The following is a 19,220-nucleotide window of genomic DNA, read 5'->3' as shown; positions in this document are numbered from 1 at the left end:
ATCGTTCTTTAGGATCCTCCACCTTCCTTTTACTTTGTCATTAGTGCCCACATGCACCATGACCGCTGGGTCATCCCCAGCCCCGCACAATAATCTGTCTGCCAGATCTGCGCCCTGTAAACGTTGGATAGGGGTCCTCTCATGTACAGACAAGGCTCGGACAGACTGAGGACTCTATATATAGTATACACATATAGGGTACAAGGTGTATATATATCACCCCTCCATACGTTGGATAGGGGTCCTCTCATGTACAGGCAAGGCTCGGACAGACTGAGGACTCTATATATAGTATACACATATAGGGTACAAGGTGTATATATCCTCCCTCCATACGTTGGATAGGGGTCCTCTCATGTACAGACAAGACTTGGACAGACTGAGGACTCTATATATAGTATACACATATAGGGTACAAGGTATATATATATCCCCCCTCCATACGTTGGATAGGGGTCCTCTCATGTACAGACAAGACTCGGACAGACTGAGGACTCTATATATAGTATACACATATAGGGTACAAGGTGTATATATATCACCCCTCCATACGTTGGATAGGGGTCCTCTCATGTACAGACAAGGATCGGACAGACTGAGGACTCTATATATAGTATACACATATGGGGTACAAGGTGTATAAATATCACCCCTCTCATGTACAGACAAGGATCGAACAGACTGGTGTCTCCACACGTTTATTATTGTACAGATCGTCAGATTTACATACATTGACATTCCATTATTTTCTGACCTTATAATGGATAGTTGGCGTTCTGTGCTCAGGCTCCACCCACTTCCAGATTGTTCCATGAGCCATGCTCATCCATACATGTGTTCTGCATGGTATTCCATAGTGTGACGGGGACGTTCCTTTACAGAATGTACATTTATGGGTAAAATATAGAATGATGGAACTTATATACAGTCCAGGGTAGTAAAATAAAAAGGAGAATTATTAAAGAAGTCCCAGGCTCCGTCACCATTTATACAACACGACCCTCTCATTACAAGAACATGTCTCATTGGATGGGAGCAGTCACATGATATTCAGAGCAGGGACCGGCGTTGATGACAAGCTGTATGTATGTGGACATCGTCGGTGGACTGTTGGCCTATCCTTGGCATGCTAAGGCGGTTCCTCTGAGGAAGTTCCTTGGTGTAGACTTCCTGATGGAACGGAGATTGGGCTCCGTGTATGGACAGTGTATTCTGATTTTCTTGTAGGAAGTTATTTCCTCTAAGTTCGGTCTCGGTAGAAGACGTACAGCTTAGGGGTCTGTGTGTTCTGCTGCTGGCTGCCTTTATGGTAAATTTGGGAAAGTTGGATGAGTTTTCCATTTTAGAGTCTATAACATCATAAGAATCTCCAATGCAATAGGTTTGCATGCGCCTAACTGGGTTTTGGGACTGCTGGCGATCTTTGGCTAGAGCCATTGCTGTATCAAAGGACACACTGGTGGCGTTCCTCCAGCTGGATCTTCTTTTTGGGGCGCAGTCACTTCCCGATTCTGCAGGCTCTGAGCCAACAGCTTTGTCTGGTTTTTGGGTTTTCGGTGTATCTCTGGTAGTGGATAATAAGGAACCAGCATGTAATTTACTCTTAAGAGCTGGGGGCAGCTTGGCATACTGGGGTTTTGGTGGCACCACTGGCACAGATTTGACTTGCTGCACCTTATTTGGGGTGAAAGTCAGTGTCATGGTGACACTTCCATCTGGGTTCATGCTGGAAGATCCTGAGCTTTTTGATCTGACTGGAGACTTGGTGGAGTTTGATGGTTGCTGCTCTTTGTAAGAAGAGGTTTGACTGTTCAGTAGTTGGGATTCACTTGACTCAAGGTGGGGAGTACTTAATTCTGGATTATCAACATGGACGGGTATAGATACTTTATCAGATAAACCATCTTTCTGTATCATCTCATGGGGTGAGCCAAGGTCACATTGTGAGCTTTCACTGTCCTGCAATTGGCTCCCAATAATGGATCTGTCTGCTTCCCGAGGACCACCTTCATTTTCCTGATATTGATCTTCAGCTGTCTCAGGAGACATCGGCAAAGAGAGAATTTCTGGTGAACAAATATTTTCTATCATGTTTATTGTATTATCAGCTGTTGGAAGAGGATTATCATGTACGGGGTTGTCTGATAGACAGCACAGAGGTTCTTCCCTATTCTCAGTAGTCTTCGGGGCCATATTATCCTCTGCAATATTCAAATCTTCAGCACATTCCAAGCCAAGCCGGACTGTCTCAGAGTGGGATTCCATGTTTTCCTCTAGTAAAATGTTATCTTTGTCATGATGCTTAGAAGAGACTAAGTTCTTTAATGTAAACTCCGGTACAAGAGGGACATCTCCGTCATGATATGGAGGATCCGGTACCAGAGGGACATCTCCGTCATAATTTGGAGGATCCTGTACCAGAAGGACATCTCCGTCATGATATGGAGGATCCTGTACCAGAGGGACATCTCCGTCATGATATGGAGTATCCTGTACCAGAGGGACATCTCCGTCATGATATGGAGGATCCTGTACCAGAGGGACATCTCCGTCATGATATGGAGGATCCTGTACCAGAGGGACATCTCCGTCATGATATGGAGGATCCTGTACCAGAGGGACATCTCCGTCATGATATGGAGGATCCTGTACCAGAGGGACATCTATGACATGATATTGAGGATCCCGTACATCTGCCAGATCCAGGTTCATTACGGTTGGTCGATTAATCTGTAGCACTTCCTGGCTGTAGGGATCAGGCTCCTGCTGTTCTGGGCAATCCAAGTCTTTATTATTAAACTCAACCACCAATGGAATGTCCGTGTCGTAATATTTAGGGATAGATAAATCTGGAGAACATAAATCTAATAACATTGCTTCTAACTCCAGCATATCATCCTTTCTGCCAATGGCCCCATCTTGTAGATTGAGAGGGACAGAGATTTTCTCCTGGCTCTTCTCCTCCACACTATCTTTGTCCTCCAGATTAATGCCAGGAGTTACATCTCCAGAACTGGAGCTCTCCGCTGTCTCCTTGCCTGGATGGTCACAACCTATGTAATCTCTCTCTGTACAGTAGCCAGATTCTTCAACAGAACAGATGGCCTCTGATGTTGCTCCATCTGATAGATTACATTGTGGACGACACTGATTTTCCTGATCTCTCTGGATATTGTTTGATCCATCGACCCTGTCTGGCTGACTAATAGGCTTTTGAGATTCACACAGAGCTTCTTCCTTTCCATCCTTGGTTGTGTCGGGAAATCCATCAGACGTCTTCTCCTCCATTATTTTCTTCTCTTTGGGCCTTTTGGTTTGATCCTTCTCTCCATGCTCAGGGTTCTCTTCCTCCAGCTCATGAAGATCATTCGATTTCTTGGATAAGGGGCTCAGGTCATCGTAAGCACTTAGATAAACATCTTCTAAGCTGTCATGCCAGGTACTTAATGGGTCCACACGGTCCAAGCAGCCTGCCGGAGTGAAGTACATCTGATCCGACTCATCTTCTGTACAGGGATCATCCTGGGGTGGCTCCACAGAAAACTCCTCCATCTGAACGACAAGAAAGGATATATATTAGATTTAGCCCATCCTCCCGGGAAAAGATGGCGTGTTCACATATATATATAGTGATCTATCTGAATCCCATTATCTCTTCTCTATGACATACTGCTTCTACTATGGAAGATTTCTGCCCCTGTACCCATAAGTTAGACGTTTACAGAGTGGTTTATTTATCCACTACACATGTAGAGGTATTCTCTAAGCATCTATCTCGTATCTTATGGTACTTATTCGGGCACCCTCTATGAATGTATAGGACTTTTTTTATAAGAGAAAGAACGGGCGAAGTGATCCCGCGGAATGATAAAAAAAAGGGCATATCAAATATAACTATATGTATATGTCTATATATATATATATATATATATATATATATATATATATATATATAATAAAATAGTTACTCAAAATCATGTTATATCTATATTTTGGATGATAAAAATATTTCAATATTTAAAAATTAAAGAATATATTAAATATATATTGAAATGTATAAAAGGCCTATGTGTAAAAATGGCATAAAGACATATATTTATAAGATGGTACTAATTTCAAGTTCCTCGTTTAGGCCATGCGGTTTTAATGTGTTCAAAGAAAAAATCCAAAAAGTTTCGCGCTCTAGAAAAACGTTGGGCCTCTGGCAATTTATTGGATATGGCCTCAATAATCCAAACTCGTAATCCCTCAGTAGATTTATTATGAAATTCTAGAAAATGTCTAGGAACACTGTGCTTATCGGAAAGGATTGTACCATCTCTTCCTCCCTCTGGGCAGTAGCGCTATGTACACCTCACCGTTTGACTTCGCATCGAGCTGATTACATCCCTAATTCTTGTGAGTTGCCATGTTTTTATGTGCCTAGATTTTAATAAAAATACTGCACTTAGAGGCGCTTCGCCCGTTCTTTCTTTTCTATTGTCCACAGACTGACTTCCTGTGCGGTGTTCCGTGAGAATTACCTACCCGTGAGAAAAACCTACCCTCGTCACTTCCGGTTGCACGGCAGTGTGTGTAACGCGGCGGTTACATTAAAACAGCTGTGCTGCAATACGAGTCATCTCCACTCCTGTCCCGCTCACTTCCCTCATCTTGGCTAGTAAATCTAAAAGCGGCGACGGATGTATGAAAAGACAAATCACGGAGCCCAGAGCCGCTTTTATATTTACTTGCCAAGATCAGGGAAGTGTCAGGGACAGGAGCGGAGATGACTCATATTACAGCTGTTTTAATGTTACCGCCGCGTGGGTAGGTTTTATTCACGGACACCGTGATCATTTCATCCTAGTGCGCATGCGCACTAGTCTGATCCTCAGCTGTTCCATTACGTATCCGGGGCTGTGAGCATGCGCACTACTGCGCTGCTCAGCTGTTTCTGGCAGGAAGTGACGAGGGTAGGTTTTTCTCACGGGGTAGGTAATTCTCACGTTACACCGGCCCTTTGTGCAGATTCACTTCACCCCCCATCTCCATGGTTAATCAACCTTATGGACTTACTTAGTTCCTGCTATTGCTTTATAGGTAACTTCATTGTTTTCTAGCATCTTATTGTATTATTGAGCACCTGATACATCCTCACACTGACCGCATTACACTGGACCAGAGCGCCAGCTAATCTCCCTTTTTTGTTAGGACTTTTTTTATAGGGTAACTTATTGTTAATGGCCGCAATCCAATGCTGTACGATCGAAGGTGACTCCCTGAGTCGAACCTCGCAGTTAACATTCCGGCCATGAAGAGTGTTTCTTGTAGAAGAATATGAAGTTGTTTATCCTCCTCCGAGGTGGGGAGAAGGCCCAGTAAGCATTACTTAGGGCAGAGGGTTAGTGAAAGCCTATTTGGTCTTGTAGGAATTTGACGCCTTGTGTCAGTACCCTTCGATAACAGGGCAAGACCACATTAAATGGTAAAAGGTGCCACTGGTCTCACCACATCTGGGGCATGCTGGATTGTAATTTGGCCAATTTTTAGATAAATGGATAGGCGTTAGGTAGGACCTATTTAAAATGTACAGGTGAGTGAGACAGTCAGAATGCCTGGGAGACACTCATTTACAGGTCTCCAAAACCTCATCCCAGTCTTCATCCTCCAGCTCCCCAGCATCCGCCACCCACCATGATTTTAATTGGTGAGCCAAGTTAGTAGCAGCCAGCAATAGGAGATAGCTAAAAAATGTGGAATTCAGCTTTTTAGGATCTGAACCCATAATCACCTCCACCAGGTACAGGGAATGGAGGTTGGTAATGGAACTGAGTATGGATAGTGTGATGGAGTTGGAGATAATGAAAAAAATTGTGGTTGTGTAATCCAAACCCAATCTTGAGTTCCTGAAATGATTTAACCCGCCATTGGAAAGAACATGTGAGAGATAGATGACCCCCCTGACAACTCAGATCCCATGATTAGGCACTGATAATAATTCACGTTTAGGAAATATATTATTCTTATTAAACTACCCATTCCTATATATTGATTGAACTTACAGTATATCTCCACAGGCACCACCATCTTAGCCCAGCACTCTATTACATGTTGGTAAGGACACAGTCAGGTTAGGTGTATGGCAGGGGCATCTCTTTACATATGCCGGTCCAGCGGGGAAAGGCGGTAGAAATGGGGGTGGGCTCTCTACAGGAAATGTCATGTCACAAGTCCAGGTCTTTGTGATCCATACATATAGATACAATTGATAGACACATAGGCATTGATTTACTAATACTGGAGAACCTGGTGCCCCGCTCCATAGAAACCAATCAGCTTCTAGGTTTTTTGTCAAAGTTTCATTGAAGAAGCTGAAGTTAGAAGCTGATTGGCTGCCATGCAGAGTTGCAGGTTTTGCACTCTCCAGTTTCAGGAAATCTCTCCCATAGTGTAGAGAGACTTTGGTAACATGGAAATTTCAAAGGTGATACTTATTTATTCTGTATAGAACAGTCCCTGGCTGGCTCTGAGATGCAGGGAGATCTGCCAGGAGGGAAATATTCCTAGACGTGGCCTAGAACAGGGCTCAGGGTCCTTATCCCTCCCCTTACCTTACCCCCAAACCTAACCTTATCCCTCCCCTTACCTTACCCCCAAACCTAACCTTATCCCTCCCCTTATCCCTCAAACCTAACCTTAACCCCCGAAACCTAACCTTATCCCTCCCCTTACCTTACCCCCAAACCTAACCTTATCCCTCCCCTTATCCCTCAAACCTAACCTTAACCCCCGAAACCTAACCTTATCCCTCCCCTTACCTTACCCCCGAAACCTAACCTTATCCCTCCCCTTATCCCTGAAACCTAACCTTAACCCCCGAAACCTAACCTTATCCCTCCCCTTATCCCTCAAACCTAACCTTAACCCCCGAAACCTAACCTTATCCCTCCCCTTACCTTACCCCCAAACCTAACCTCATCCCTCCCCTTATCCCTCAAACCTAACCTTAACCCCCAAACCTAACCTTATCCCTCCCCTTACCTTACCCCCAAACCTAACCTTATCCCTCCCCTTATCCCTCAAACCTAACCTTAACCCCTGAAACCTAACCTTATCCCTCCCCTAACCTTAACCCCCGAAACCTAACCTTATCCCTCCCCTTATCCCTCAAACCTAACCTTATCCCTCCCCTTATCCCTCAAACCTAACCTTATCCCTCCCCTTATCCCTCAAACCTAACCTTATCCCTCCCCTTATCCCTCAAACCTAACCTTATCCCTCCCCTTACCTTACCCCCAAACCTAACCTTATCCCTCCCCTTATCCCTCAAACCTAACCTTAACCCCCGAAACCTAACCTTATCCCTCCCCTTATCCCTCAAACCTAACCTTAACCCCCGAAACCTAACCTTATCCCTCCCCTAACCTTAACCCCCGAAACCTAACCTTATCCCTCCCCTTATCCCTCAAACCTAACCTTATCCCTCCCCTTATCCCTCAAACCTAACCTTAACCCCCGAAACCTAACCTTATCCCTCCCCTTATCCCTCAAACCTAACCTTAACCCCCGAAACCTAACCTTATCCCTCCCCTAACCTTAACCCCCGAAACCTAACCTTATCCCTCCCCTTATCCCTCAAACCTAACCTTAACCCCCGAAACCTAACCTTATCCCTCCCCTAACCTTAACCCCCGAAACCTAACCTTATCCCTCCCCTTATCCCTCAAACCTAACCTTATCCCTCCCCTTATCCCTCAAACCTAACCTTATCCCTCCCCTTATCCCTCAAACCTAACCTTATCCCTCCCCTTATCCCTCAAACCTAACCTTAACCCCCGAAACCTAACCTTATCCCTCCCCTTATCCCTCAAACCTAACCTTATCCCTCCCCTTATCCCTCAAACCTAACCTTAACCCCCGAAACCTAACCTTATCCCTCCCCTTATCCCTCAAACCTAACCTTAACCCCCGAAACCTAACCTTATCCCTCCCCTTATCCCTCAAACCTAACCTTATCCCTCCCCTTATCCCTCAAACCTAACCTTAACCCCCGAAACCTAACCTTATCCCTCCCCTTATCCCTCAAACCTAACCTTAACCCCCGAAACCTAACCTTATCCCTCCCCTAACCTTAACCCCCGAAACCTAACCTTATCCCTCCCCTAACCTTAACCCCCGAAACCTAACCTTATCCCTCCCCTTATCCCTCAAACCTAACCTTATCCCTCCCCTTATCCCTCAAACCTAACCTTAACCCCCGAAACCTAACCTTATCCCTCCCCTTATCCCTCAAACCTAACCTTAACCCCCGAAACCTAACCTTATCCCTCCCCTTATCCCTCAAACCTAACCTTAACCCCCGAAACCTAACCTTATCCCTCCCCTAACCTTAACCCCCAAACCTAACCTTATTCCTCCCCTTATCCCTCAAACCTAACCTTAACCCCCAAACCTAACCTTATCCCTCCCCTTATCCCTCAAACCTAACCTTAACCCCCAAAACCTAACCTTATCCCTCCCCTTATCCCTCAAACCTAACCTTAACCCCCGAAACCTAACCTTATCCCTCCCCTTATCCCTCAAACCTAACCTTAACCCCCGAAACCTAACCTTATCCCTCCCCTTATCCCTCAAACCTAACCTTAACCCCCGAAACCTAACCTTATCCTTCCCCTTATCCCTCAAACCTAACCTTAACCCCGAAACCTAACCTTATCCTTCCCCTTATCCCTCAAACCTAACCTTAACCCCCAAACCTAACCTTATCCCTCCCCTTATCCCTCAAACCTAACCTTAACCCCCGAAACCTAACCTTATCCCTCCCCTTATCCCTCAAACCTAACCGTAACCCCCGAAACCTAACCTTATCCCTCCCCTAACCTTAACCCCCGAAACCTAACCTTATCCCTCCCCTTATCCCTCAAACCTAACCTTATCCCTCCCCTTATCCCTCAAACCTAACCTTAACCCCCGAAACCTAACCTTATCCCTCCCCTAACCTTAACCCCCGAAACCTAACCTTATCCCTCCCCTTACCTTACCCCCAAACCTAACCTTATCCCTCCCCTTATCCCTCAAACCTAACCTTAACCCCCGAAACCTAACCTTATCCCTCCCCTTACCTTACCCCCAAACCTAACCTTATCCCTCCCCTTATCCCTCAAACCTAACCTTAACCCCCGAAACCTAACCTTATCCCTCCCCTAACCTTAACCCCCGAAACCTAACCTTATCCCTCCCCTAACCTTAACCCCCGAAACCTAACCTTATCCCTCCCCTTATCCCTCAAACCTAACCTTAACCCCCGAAACCTAACCTTATCCCTCCCCTTATCCCTCAAACCTAACCTTAACCCCCGAAACCTAACCTTATCCCTCCCCTAACCTTAACCCCCGAAACCTAACCTTATCCCTCCCCTTATCCCTCAAACCTAACCTTATCCCTCCCCTTATCCCTCAAACCTAACCTTAACCCCCGAAACCTAACCTTATCCCTCCCCTTATCCCCAAAACCTAACCTTATCCTTCCCCTTATCCCTTAAACCTAACCTTATCCCTCCCCTCGTGGTCTGAACAGCAGAGCTAGCACTTCTTCTGGGTATGGCCAATACTTGCCTGAACGTCGTGTCGCAGGTCATATTGGAGCATTTCGCTGTCCGCAGAGTATTCCGCTAATCGCTCTGTGGGGTTCTCCTCCGTAGCTTTACTCACAGATCTTGTCTCATCAACATTTGTGTCTTGGCTGTCCAGGAAGGAGAAGGAGTCTTGGACCTCCAGTGAGATTCGATGTGTCTCTGTTTTCTGCTCGCTCTCTTCATTAATTGTGGATTCTGCACAGGAAACAGTGAAAGTTCCATCATCATTATTCTTTCTTCAACTTCTTCCCTAACCCCAAAACCTAACCCTTATCCTACCCCTAACCTTACACCTCACCCTAACCCTTATCCTACCCCTAACCCTACACCTCACCCTAACCCTTATCCTACCCCTAACCTTACCCCCAACCCTAACCTTATCCTACCCCTAACCTTACCCCCAACCCTAACCTTATCCCTCCCCTTACCTTAACCCTAACCTAACCTTATCCTACCCCTAACCTTACCCCCAAACCTAACCCTTATCCTACCCCTAACCCTACACCTCACCCTAACCCTTATCCTACCCCTAACCCTACACCTCACCCTAACCCTTATCCTACCCCTAACCTTACCCCCAACCCTAACCTTATCCCTCCCCTTACCTTAACCCTAACCTAACCTTATCCTACCCCTAACCTTACCCCCAAACCTAACCCTTATCCTACCCCTAACCCTACACCTAACCCTAACCCTTATCCTACCCCTAACCTTACCCCCAAACCTAACCCTTATCCTACCCGTAACCCTACACCTACCTTATCCTACACCTAACCCCCAAACCTAACCTTATCCTATCCCTAACCTTACCCCCAAACCTAACCTTATCCCTCCCCTTACCTTATCCCCAACCCTAACCTTATCCTATCCCTAACCTTACCCCTAACCCTTATCCTACCCTTAACCTTACCCCCAACCCTAACCTTACCCCCAACCCTAACCTTATCCTACCCCTAACCTTACCCCCAACCCTAACCTTATCCCTCCCCTTACCTTAACCCCCAAACTTAACCTTATCCCTCCTATTACCTTACCTTAACCCTCAAACCAAACCCTATTTCTCCCTTACCTTAACCCCCAAATCTAACCTTATTCCTCCCCTTTCCTTACCTTACCTAACCCCCAAACCTAACCTTATCCCTCCCCTTACCCTAACCTCCAAACCTAACCTTATCCCTCCCTTACTTTACCCCTCAAACCTAACCTTATCACCTCCTTACCTTAACCCTCAAACCTAACCTTATCCTTTCCCTTTACCTTACCTTAAACCCCAAACCCAATCTTATCCCTCGCCTTACCTTAACCTCCTAAACCTAACCTTATCCCTCCCCTTACTTTACCCCCCTAACCTAACCTTATCCCTCCCCTTACCTTAACCCCCAAACCTAACCTTATCCCTCCCCTTACCTTAACCCTCAAACCTAACCTTAACCCTCCTCTTACCTGAACCCTCAAACCTTACCTTATCCCTCCTCTTACCTTACCTTAACCCCCAAGCCTAACCTTATCCCTCTCCTTACCTTAACCCTCAAACCTTACCTTATGCCTCTCCTTACCTTAACCCTCAAACCTTACCTTATCCCTCTCCTTACCTTAACCCTCAAACCTTACCTTATGCCTCTCCTTACCTTACCCCTCAAACCTAACCTTATCCCTTACCTTCCCTTAATCCCTTAACCTAACCTTATACCTTCCCTTACCTTACATTAACCCCCAAACCTAACCTTATCCCTCCCGTTACACTACCCCTCAAACTTAGCCTTATCTCTCCCCTTACCTTAACCCCCAAACCTAACATTTTCCCTCCCTTTACCTTAACCCCCAAACCTAACATTTTCCCTCCCTTTACCTTAACCCTCAAACCTAACCTTATCCCTCCCCTTACCTTAACCCCCAAACCTAACCTTATCCCTCCCCTTACCTTAACCCTCAAACCTAACCTTAACCCTCCTCTTACCTGAACCCTCAAACCTTACCTTATCCCTCCTCTTACCTTACCTTAACCCCCAAGCCTAACCTTATCCCTCTCCTTACCTTAACCCTCAAACCTTACCTTATGCCTCTCCTTACCTTACCCCTCAAACCTAACCTTATCCCTTACCTTCCCTTAACCCCTTAACCTAACCTTATACCTTCCCTTACCTTACATTAACCCCCAAACCTAACCTTATCCCTCCCGTTACACTACCCCTCAAACTTAGCCTTATCTCTCCCCTTACCTTAACCCCCAAACCTAACATTTTCCCTCCCTTTACCTTAACCCCCAAACCTAACATTTTCCCTCCCTTTACCTTAACCCTCAAACCTAACCTTATCCCTCCCCTTACCTTAACCCCCAAACCTAACCTTATCCCTCCCCTTACCTTAACCCTCAAACCTAACCTTAACCCTCCTCTTACCTGAACCCTCAAACCTTACCTTATCCCTCCTCTTACCTTACCTTAACCCCCAAGCCTAACCTTATCCCTCTCCTTACCTTAACCCTCAAACCTTACCTTATGCCTCTCCTTACCTTACCCCTCAAACCTAACCTTATCCCTTACCTTCCCTTAACCCCTTAACCTAACCTTATCCCTCCCCTTACCTTACCTTAACCTCCAAACCTAACTTTATCCCTCCCCTTACCCTACCCCTCAAACTTAGCCCTATCTCTCCCCTTACCTTAACCCCCAAACCTAACCTTTTCCCTCCCTTTACCTTAAACCCCCAAACCTAACCTTTTCCCTCCCTTTACCTTAACCCTGAAACCTAACCTTTTCCCTCCCTTTACCTTAAACTCTCAAACCTAACCTTTTCCCTCCTCTTACCTTTACCCCCAAACCTAACCTTATCCCTCCCCTTACCTTACCTTAACTCCCAAACCCAACCTTATCTCTCCCCTTACCCTACCCCTTAAACTTAGCCTTATCTCTCTCCTTACCTTAACCCCCAAACCTAACCTTATCCCTCCCCTTACCTGAACCCTCAAACCCAACTTTATACCTCAAACCTAATCTTATCTTTCCCCTTGCCCTAACCCTAAAACCCCAACCTTATCCCTCCCTTTACCTTAACCCCCAAACCTAACCCAATCCCCCCTCTTATTTTATTCCTCAAACCTAAATGTATCCGTCTCTTTACCTTACTCCTCAAACCTAACCTTATCCCTCCCCCTATACCCTAAAACTAACCCTCAAACCCAAATTTATCCCTGCCGTTACCTTAATCCCCAACTCTAACCTTATCCCCCCTTTACCCTAATCCTTTACCCTAACCTTATCCGTCCGTTTACCTTATCTTTTAGACCTAACCTGTTCCCTTCCCTTACCCCTCAAACCTAACCACTAACCCTCCTCTTACATTTACCCCCAAACCTAACCTTATCCCTCCTCTTACCTTTACCCCCAAACCTAACCTTATCCCTCAAACCTAACCTTATCCCTCCCCTTACCTGAACCCTCAAACCTAACCTTATCCCTCAAACCTAACCTTATCCCTCCCCTTACCTGAACCCTCAAACCTAACCTTATGCCTCCCTTACCTGAACCCTCAAACCTAACCTTATCCCTCAAATCTAACCTTATCCCTCCTCTTACCTTTACCCCCAAACCTAACCTTATCCCTCAAATCTAACCTTATCCCTCCCCTTACCTGAACCCTCAAACCTAACCTTATCCCTCAAACCTAACCGTATGCCTCCCTTACCTTAACCCTTTACCCTAACCTTATCCACCTGTTTACCTTATCCCTTAGACCTAACCTGTTCCCTTCCCCTACCTTACCCCTCAAACCCAACCACTAAACCTGCAAGGGAGTTACTGAGGAGACATCTTTAAAAACATAGCTGAGCCTGTATTAATAGGGTATTGGAGAAGTGACGGTCACCTATTGGCTCGCTGTTCTCCTTGTCAATGTGAGACACCATAGTGAGTCTGACTTTGTCAGTGTCACTGCTGCCCATGAAGAGGTTTCCTTCTTGGGAGAAGAGCCTCTCGGAGCTCCTGTGCAGGGCGGTGTAGCTGAGACTTGGGCACTCCATCCCTCTGGTCAGCCGAGAAAGGTTGGATGTTATGTGGAAGGGCAGTGTTACGGAGAAGGGTCCGGAAATGTGCACTCCCACACATTTCTCAGCTCGGTTCCGATTGGTCTTGGGTGATCGGCCCTGTGGAGTTGTCACCATGGAAGCTCTTCCTGGTTTTGGTGTTGTTGGTTCTGATTTTGCCTGGCCTTCTTCCTCAAAGTCTCCGTCAGTGGTTTCCCCTGGCTGAGCCTGCTCACCTCCATCTGAAAATTCATAACCAGCATCGTCCTTTTTGGACGCGGCCTCAAGGCTTTCTCGTCTAAAAGGAACTTGATGTTTGCCCAACCTTCTTGTTAGGCCTCGCTGCTCCAAATCATTAGCTGTGAGGAGAAGAAGAAGAAGCATTCAATGAAAGAATAAGTAAATGTAGCACTGCCCCCTTGAGGACTGCTGGATTCTGCACCTTCAGTTCCCCCTGGGTTATCAGTCCAGGGGTATGTAGTTGTTATTGGTGTTTTATTTGAATTTGGGATGGGAGAAGGGAATAATGGGATATTCCAAATTAACTATTCACAATGCGGAGGACTCCTACTTCTGACGATGCAGCCAGGCGGCTGTTTCACCCTGCCATTAGGTGAATTTGGATTACGTCTCTATTCAGATGACTTGATGAACTAGATTATCTTCGGGACACTCTCCTAGCATCCCCTTTCACTTGACACACTGACACCTTTCCTCTGACTATCCTACACCGGGGTGGCCCCGCTCAGGTCAGGCCCCTAGACACGATCCCCTGTACTCAGGATACTGTTTTTCTAGGGTCTTCAGTGTTCTCCACTGTTGGTGTCAATGGAAGGAATTATTCTCTACTGTTGGAGTCAATGGAGTCATTGGTGTCAATAGAGACCAACAGTGGAGAATAATTCCTTCTGTTGATACCAACGATGGGCCACTATTCCTCCCACTGACACCAATGATGGGGCACTATTCCTCCCACTGACACCAATGATGGGGCACTATTCCTCCCACTGACACCAATGATGGGGCACTATTCCTCCCACTGACACCAATGATGGGGCACTAGTCCTTCAACTCCAACTGACACCAAAACAGTGCATTGTTTACTCCCACTGGATGCCAGGACATTCTGTACTCCCATTGGTCACAGTCTGACCCCCCTAAAGCCTGAAGGAGAGTAAACTGCCCTTTGCTTAGTACGTTTGGAGACCGCTGATCTAGTGTAATGTAACGAGAAATGAAATTGAAGCGCCACACCACTGCTAAGAGGTATTTGACAAATAAATCAATTTCATTTCTTGTTACATTACAGTACAAGCCGAGGAGACAGCGGAGGTCCTCTGGGGTAGAATCTGCCGGCCCCGGAACCAATACCGTTACCAGTGAGATAACCCTACAGGTCCAGCACAGTCTTTCCACTTTCCTCATCTGCCTTTTATCTTGGATCTTTCCTACTGTCCTGACATAAAAGTCAGAGGGTCGGCATTACAGCCAGACGACCAGCGTTTTACAGGACGAGGTCCACAATGGCAGCCTTCATATTTGTCTTGGGAAACAATGACCTTCAGCCCTCCTAGTTCTGTTATTGGCATACAGAACAGTTAGGCCATGTGATGTGGAGAAGAGCGGGAGTGATTCAGGAGTTTAGCATGAGATATACTACTAATGTATTCATTTACAGCTGAGATATTATATCAGTCACACAGGGAGTGCGTTGTTTAAGGCAGGTTGACCACCTAGACTTGTATTGGGAGAAGTAAGGCACAACTATTGCTGCAAAGGAGGAACCATAGGCCGAGAATGTAATGAGCATACTCTGATTATTTCATCAAGCTTATCTAAAAGAAAAGAAAAGACGGTCCATTCCCTGTGGGATCTCCTCTGTGCACACATCTCTCTTCACAGGTCATGGCCATTTAGAGGGGACGCCATGTTGGAGTAGGAAATGGACACTAGGGGGAGGGGGGGGTGGGAAACGAGCAGAGGATTGTGGGGGCAATCTCCATGCTGGAGTTTCTGAAGGATTTTTGAAAACTTATCCCACCAGACCCCTACTATAGCTGCTACATTTCTTCCTTTACTCACCATCTGCCGTGTACGGGACGGAGCTGAGCGAATCCATGCTTTTTGCTGGCCGCAGGTTCATTTTATCCGACTTTTCATCTAGAAGAAACATTTTACATTTTATAGAGCAACCAATGACAGGATCTGAAAACCACCTGTTAGTGTAGGAGACCCTCTATTAATAATACCAGTTACCAGCTTGCAGCACTAATCTGTTTACTGATGAGCAGAAGTGTTACTGAGAGTCCACAAGAGGGCACTGCAGTATCCAAACATTGTAGAGGGTCTATGGGGGAAAGGGGATCTACAGTATCCAATGGTCGGTGCTGTAGGCATCAAACTTTGTAGCGGGTCCTCAGGGGCCCTGTGGTATCCAAGGTTGTAGTGGGTCCACAAGAGGGTGCTTCAGTATCCAAATCTCTAAAGAGGGTCCACAGGAGGACCCTGCAGTAGCCGAACTTTGTAAAGAGTCCACAGGAGGAGCTGTAGCATCCAAACTTTGAGGAGGGTCCTCTGGAGGGCTCTAAAGTATCCAAATTTTGCAGAGGGTCCTCAAGAGGGTGCTACAGTATTCAATCTTTGTAGAAGGTTAACAGTGATTGGTTAGTTTGTAGAGATGTTAGGATTGGTGTACCAGGAGTCTGTATGAGTGATTGCGTGGTCAGGCAAGGCTTCTGGGCTATTAGAATTGGTGGAGCAGGGGTCCTGGCTGGGGGGATATGTGTTTAGGTTGGTGTAGTGGGGAGTCCAGGCTGGTGGGATGGGATTGGTAGGACAGGTGTTTAGGGTCCTGAGAATGGTGTATAGGTTGGTGGCACAGGATCCTGGACTTGTAGAAGATATGTTTAGGTTGGTATGGTGGGACAGGTATTTAGAGTCCTGAGAATGGTGTATAGGTTGGTGGCACAGGAGCCTGGACCTTTGGAAGATATGTTTAGGTTGGTGTGGTGGGACAGGTGTCCAGGGTACTGAGAATGGTGTATAGGTTGGTGGCACAGGAGCCTGGACTTGTAGAAGATATATTTAGGTTGGTGTGGTGGGACAGGTGTCCAGGGTCCTGAGAATGGTGTATAGGTTGGTGGCACAGGAGCCTGGACTTGTAGAAGATATATTTAGGTTGGTGTGGTGGGGACTTTAGGCTGCTGGATGGTGGCACAGGGGCACAGGGTATTGGGAATGGTGTAGAAGGTGGGTTACACATTAAAAGTATTGCCACAGGGTCTGGGCTGGTGGGATAGACCTTAGGGTTGATTAAACAGGTGTTAAGAGCACTGGAAAAGGTAGGGGAGCTGGTGTAGATGTTAGGGAAGGTGCCAAAGGAGTCTGGGCTGGTAGGATAGGTGTTAGGAATAATAGAACATGTGTTCATTGTACTGGGAAAAGTATAGGATGTAATTGGGATAGTGCCACAAGGGTCACTCACAGGGGTCCAAGCTGGTGGGGTGGGCATTAGGTTTGATGACACAGGGGTCCAGGCTGGCGGTATAGGTGTTAGGTTTGGTGACACAGGGGTCCAGGCCCGTGGGATAGCTGTTAAGTTTGATGCCACAGGGGTTCAGACTGTTGGGGTAGGTGTTAGGTTTGGTGGTGTAGGGGTTCAGACTGTTGGGGTAGGTGTTCGGTTTGGTGGTGCAGGGGTTCAGACTGGTGGGGTAGGTGTTCGGTTTGGTGGTGCAGGGGTTCAGGCTGGTGGGGTAGGTGTTAGGTTTGGTGGCACAGGGGTTCAGACTGGTGGGGTAGGTGTTAGGTTTGGTGGTGTAGGGGTTCAGGCTGGTGGGGTAGGTGTTAGGTTTGGTGGTGTAGGGGTTCAGACTGGTGGGGTAGGTGTTAGGTTTGGTGGTGTAGGGGTTCAGACTGGTGGGGTAGGTGTTAGGTTTGGTGGTGTAGGGGTTCAGACTGGTGGGGTAGGTGTTAGGTTTGGTGGTGTAGGGGTTCAGACTGGTGGGATGAGTGTGAGTCTGTAGGACAGGAGTTTGGATGGAAGATATTCATGAGCAGTCAGTGCCAAATGTTTTCTGAGTGATGAAATCCACGTTGAGGTGAAACGGTTGCAGGACTGAGTTGTAGAAATGTTCCATTGCTCTTTGTAATAGGATTTCCTAGTGGGAGGGCTCTGTGCAATCTAAGAATGAGGAGTCCATACCGGGGGGGGGGGGGCTGTCTTCTGTGCAATCTAAGAATGAGGAGTCCATACCGGGGGGGGGGAGGGCTCTGTGCAATCCAAGAATGAGGAGTCCATACCGGGGGGGCTGTCTTCTGTGCAATCTAAGAATGAGGAGTCCATACCGGGGGGGGGGGGCTCTGTGCAATCTAAGAATGAGGAGTCCATACCGGGGGGGGGGGCTCTGTGCAATCTAAGAATGAGGAGTCCATACCGGGGGGGGGGGGGCTCTGTGCAATCTAAGAATGAGGAGTCCATACCGGGGTGGGGGGGGGGAGGGCTCTGTGCAATCTAAGAATGAGGAGTCCATACCGGGGTGGGGGGGGAGGGCTCTGTGCAATCTAAGAATGAGGAGTCCATACCGGGGGGGGCTCTGTGCAATCTAAGAATGAGGAGTCCATACCGGGGGGGGGGCTGTCTTCTGTGCAATCTAAGAATGAGGAGTCCATACCGGGGGGGCCATAGGCCTGTGCTTGTATATTAATACACTAAGAGTTATGGTATTTCATCATTGGACTGGAGGTCATCAATCAGATATTCCTCACATTTCCTACAAATCTTCATCATTACCTTATTTAGAAATTAAATATATGATATAAAAAGCAAAGAAGGAGGAGCCAAACCTTTTTCATCCTGCTTTGTTGACTTGCGCTTGGAGTCGTTATTTGATCGGCCGAGGTTGAAGATGGATTTCCATTTCTTGGCTTTTAATGAGCCTTTTCTCCTGCAAACAGTAGAAATATCATTATTGTTGTGGTAACATAGAAAGGTAATGGTCATAGTGAGTGGTTGGTGGTTCTATGGACACCTTTAGCATGGATTGGATAGGTCGCTTGCTGGACATTCTCTATGCAAAGTGATGATTTTCAGTGAAAACCGTGTAGATGTGAGAGGACCATGCATGCGGAAACCCTCTGTGATTCTTTATGATGGAGGCCTGGGGAAGATAATGGAAGCCCCGATGGTGGGAGCAGTGATGTTTGTTGATGGGAAGTTAATGAGGTTCTATGTATTATGACAGTAATTGGCAATGGGACGTGAGGCACCCCTGTACTTCCCGAGATACAGACATGTACCAGGAGTGCCCAGTGCTGGCTCTACTATTGGTATTGTCCAGGAGACGTACAGGCTGAGCTCACCTAAGTTCTCATTGTTAAGTGTTGTGTTGTAGTGTGCCAGTTCTCATTGTTAAGTGTTGTGTTGTAGCTGGTTGCTCAGACTTGTGGCTGCCGCCATCTTGTTTTTGTTACATGTTGATTATATGGTTTGATGCACAAGCATGGCATCTTGAACCTTCCTTTAGAAGCCAAGCATAGAAACAGAGCACCAGAGCCCTTCAGTCTGCACAACATTTCATCAAC

At 46.7% G+C, this 19,220-nt stretch overlaps 1 protein-coding gene across 1 annotated transcript in view; it reads right to left on the bottom strand.

Annotated features, from left to right (window-relative positions):
• Positions 1–1,018: 1,018 nt before the first annotated feature.
• Positions 1,019–19,220, bottom strand: part of ARHGAP30 (Rho GTPase activating protein 30) — a 38,659-nt gene continuing 20,457 nt past the window's right edge. The window contains exons 8-12 of the mRNA XM_082275532.1: positions 18,483–18,583; positions 15,720–15,797; positions 13,481–13,996; positions 9,597–9,811; positions 1,019–3,552 (exon numbers count right to left, since the gene is read on the bottom strand). Coding sequence (XP_082131658.1) covers positions 1,051–3,552; positions 9,597–9,811; positions 13,481–13,996; positions 15,720–15,797; positions 18,483–18,583 — 3,412 coding nt within the window. The 3' untranslated portion in view covers positions 1,019–1,050. The remainder of the gene's footprint in view (positions 3,553–9,596; positions 9,812–13,480; positions 13,997–15,719; positions 15,798–18,482; positions 18,584–19,220) is intronic.

This window comes from Pelophylax lessonae (assembly GCF_965119305.1).
Source record: "Pelophylax lessonae genome assembly, chromosome: 13".
Classification (NCBI taxonomy): domain Eukaryota; kingdom Metazoa; phylum Chordata; class Amphibia; order Anura; family Ranidae; genus Pelophylax; species Pelophylax lessonae.
This window is presented reverse-complemented; position numbering and strand designations above follow the sequence as displayed.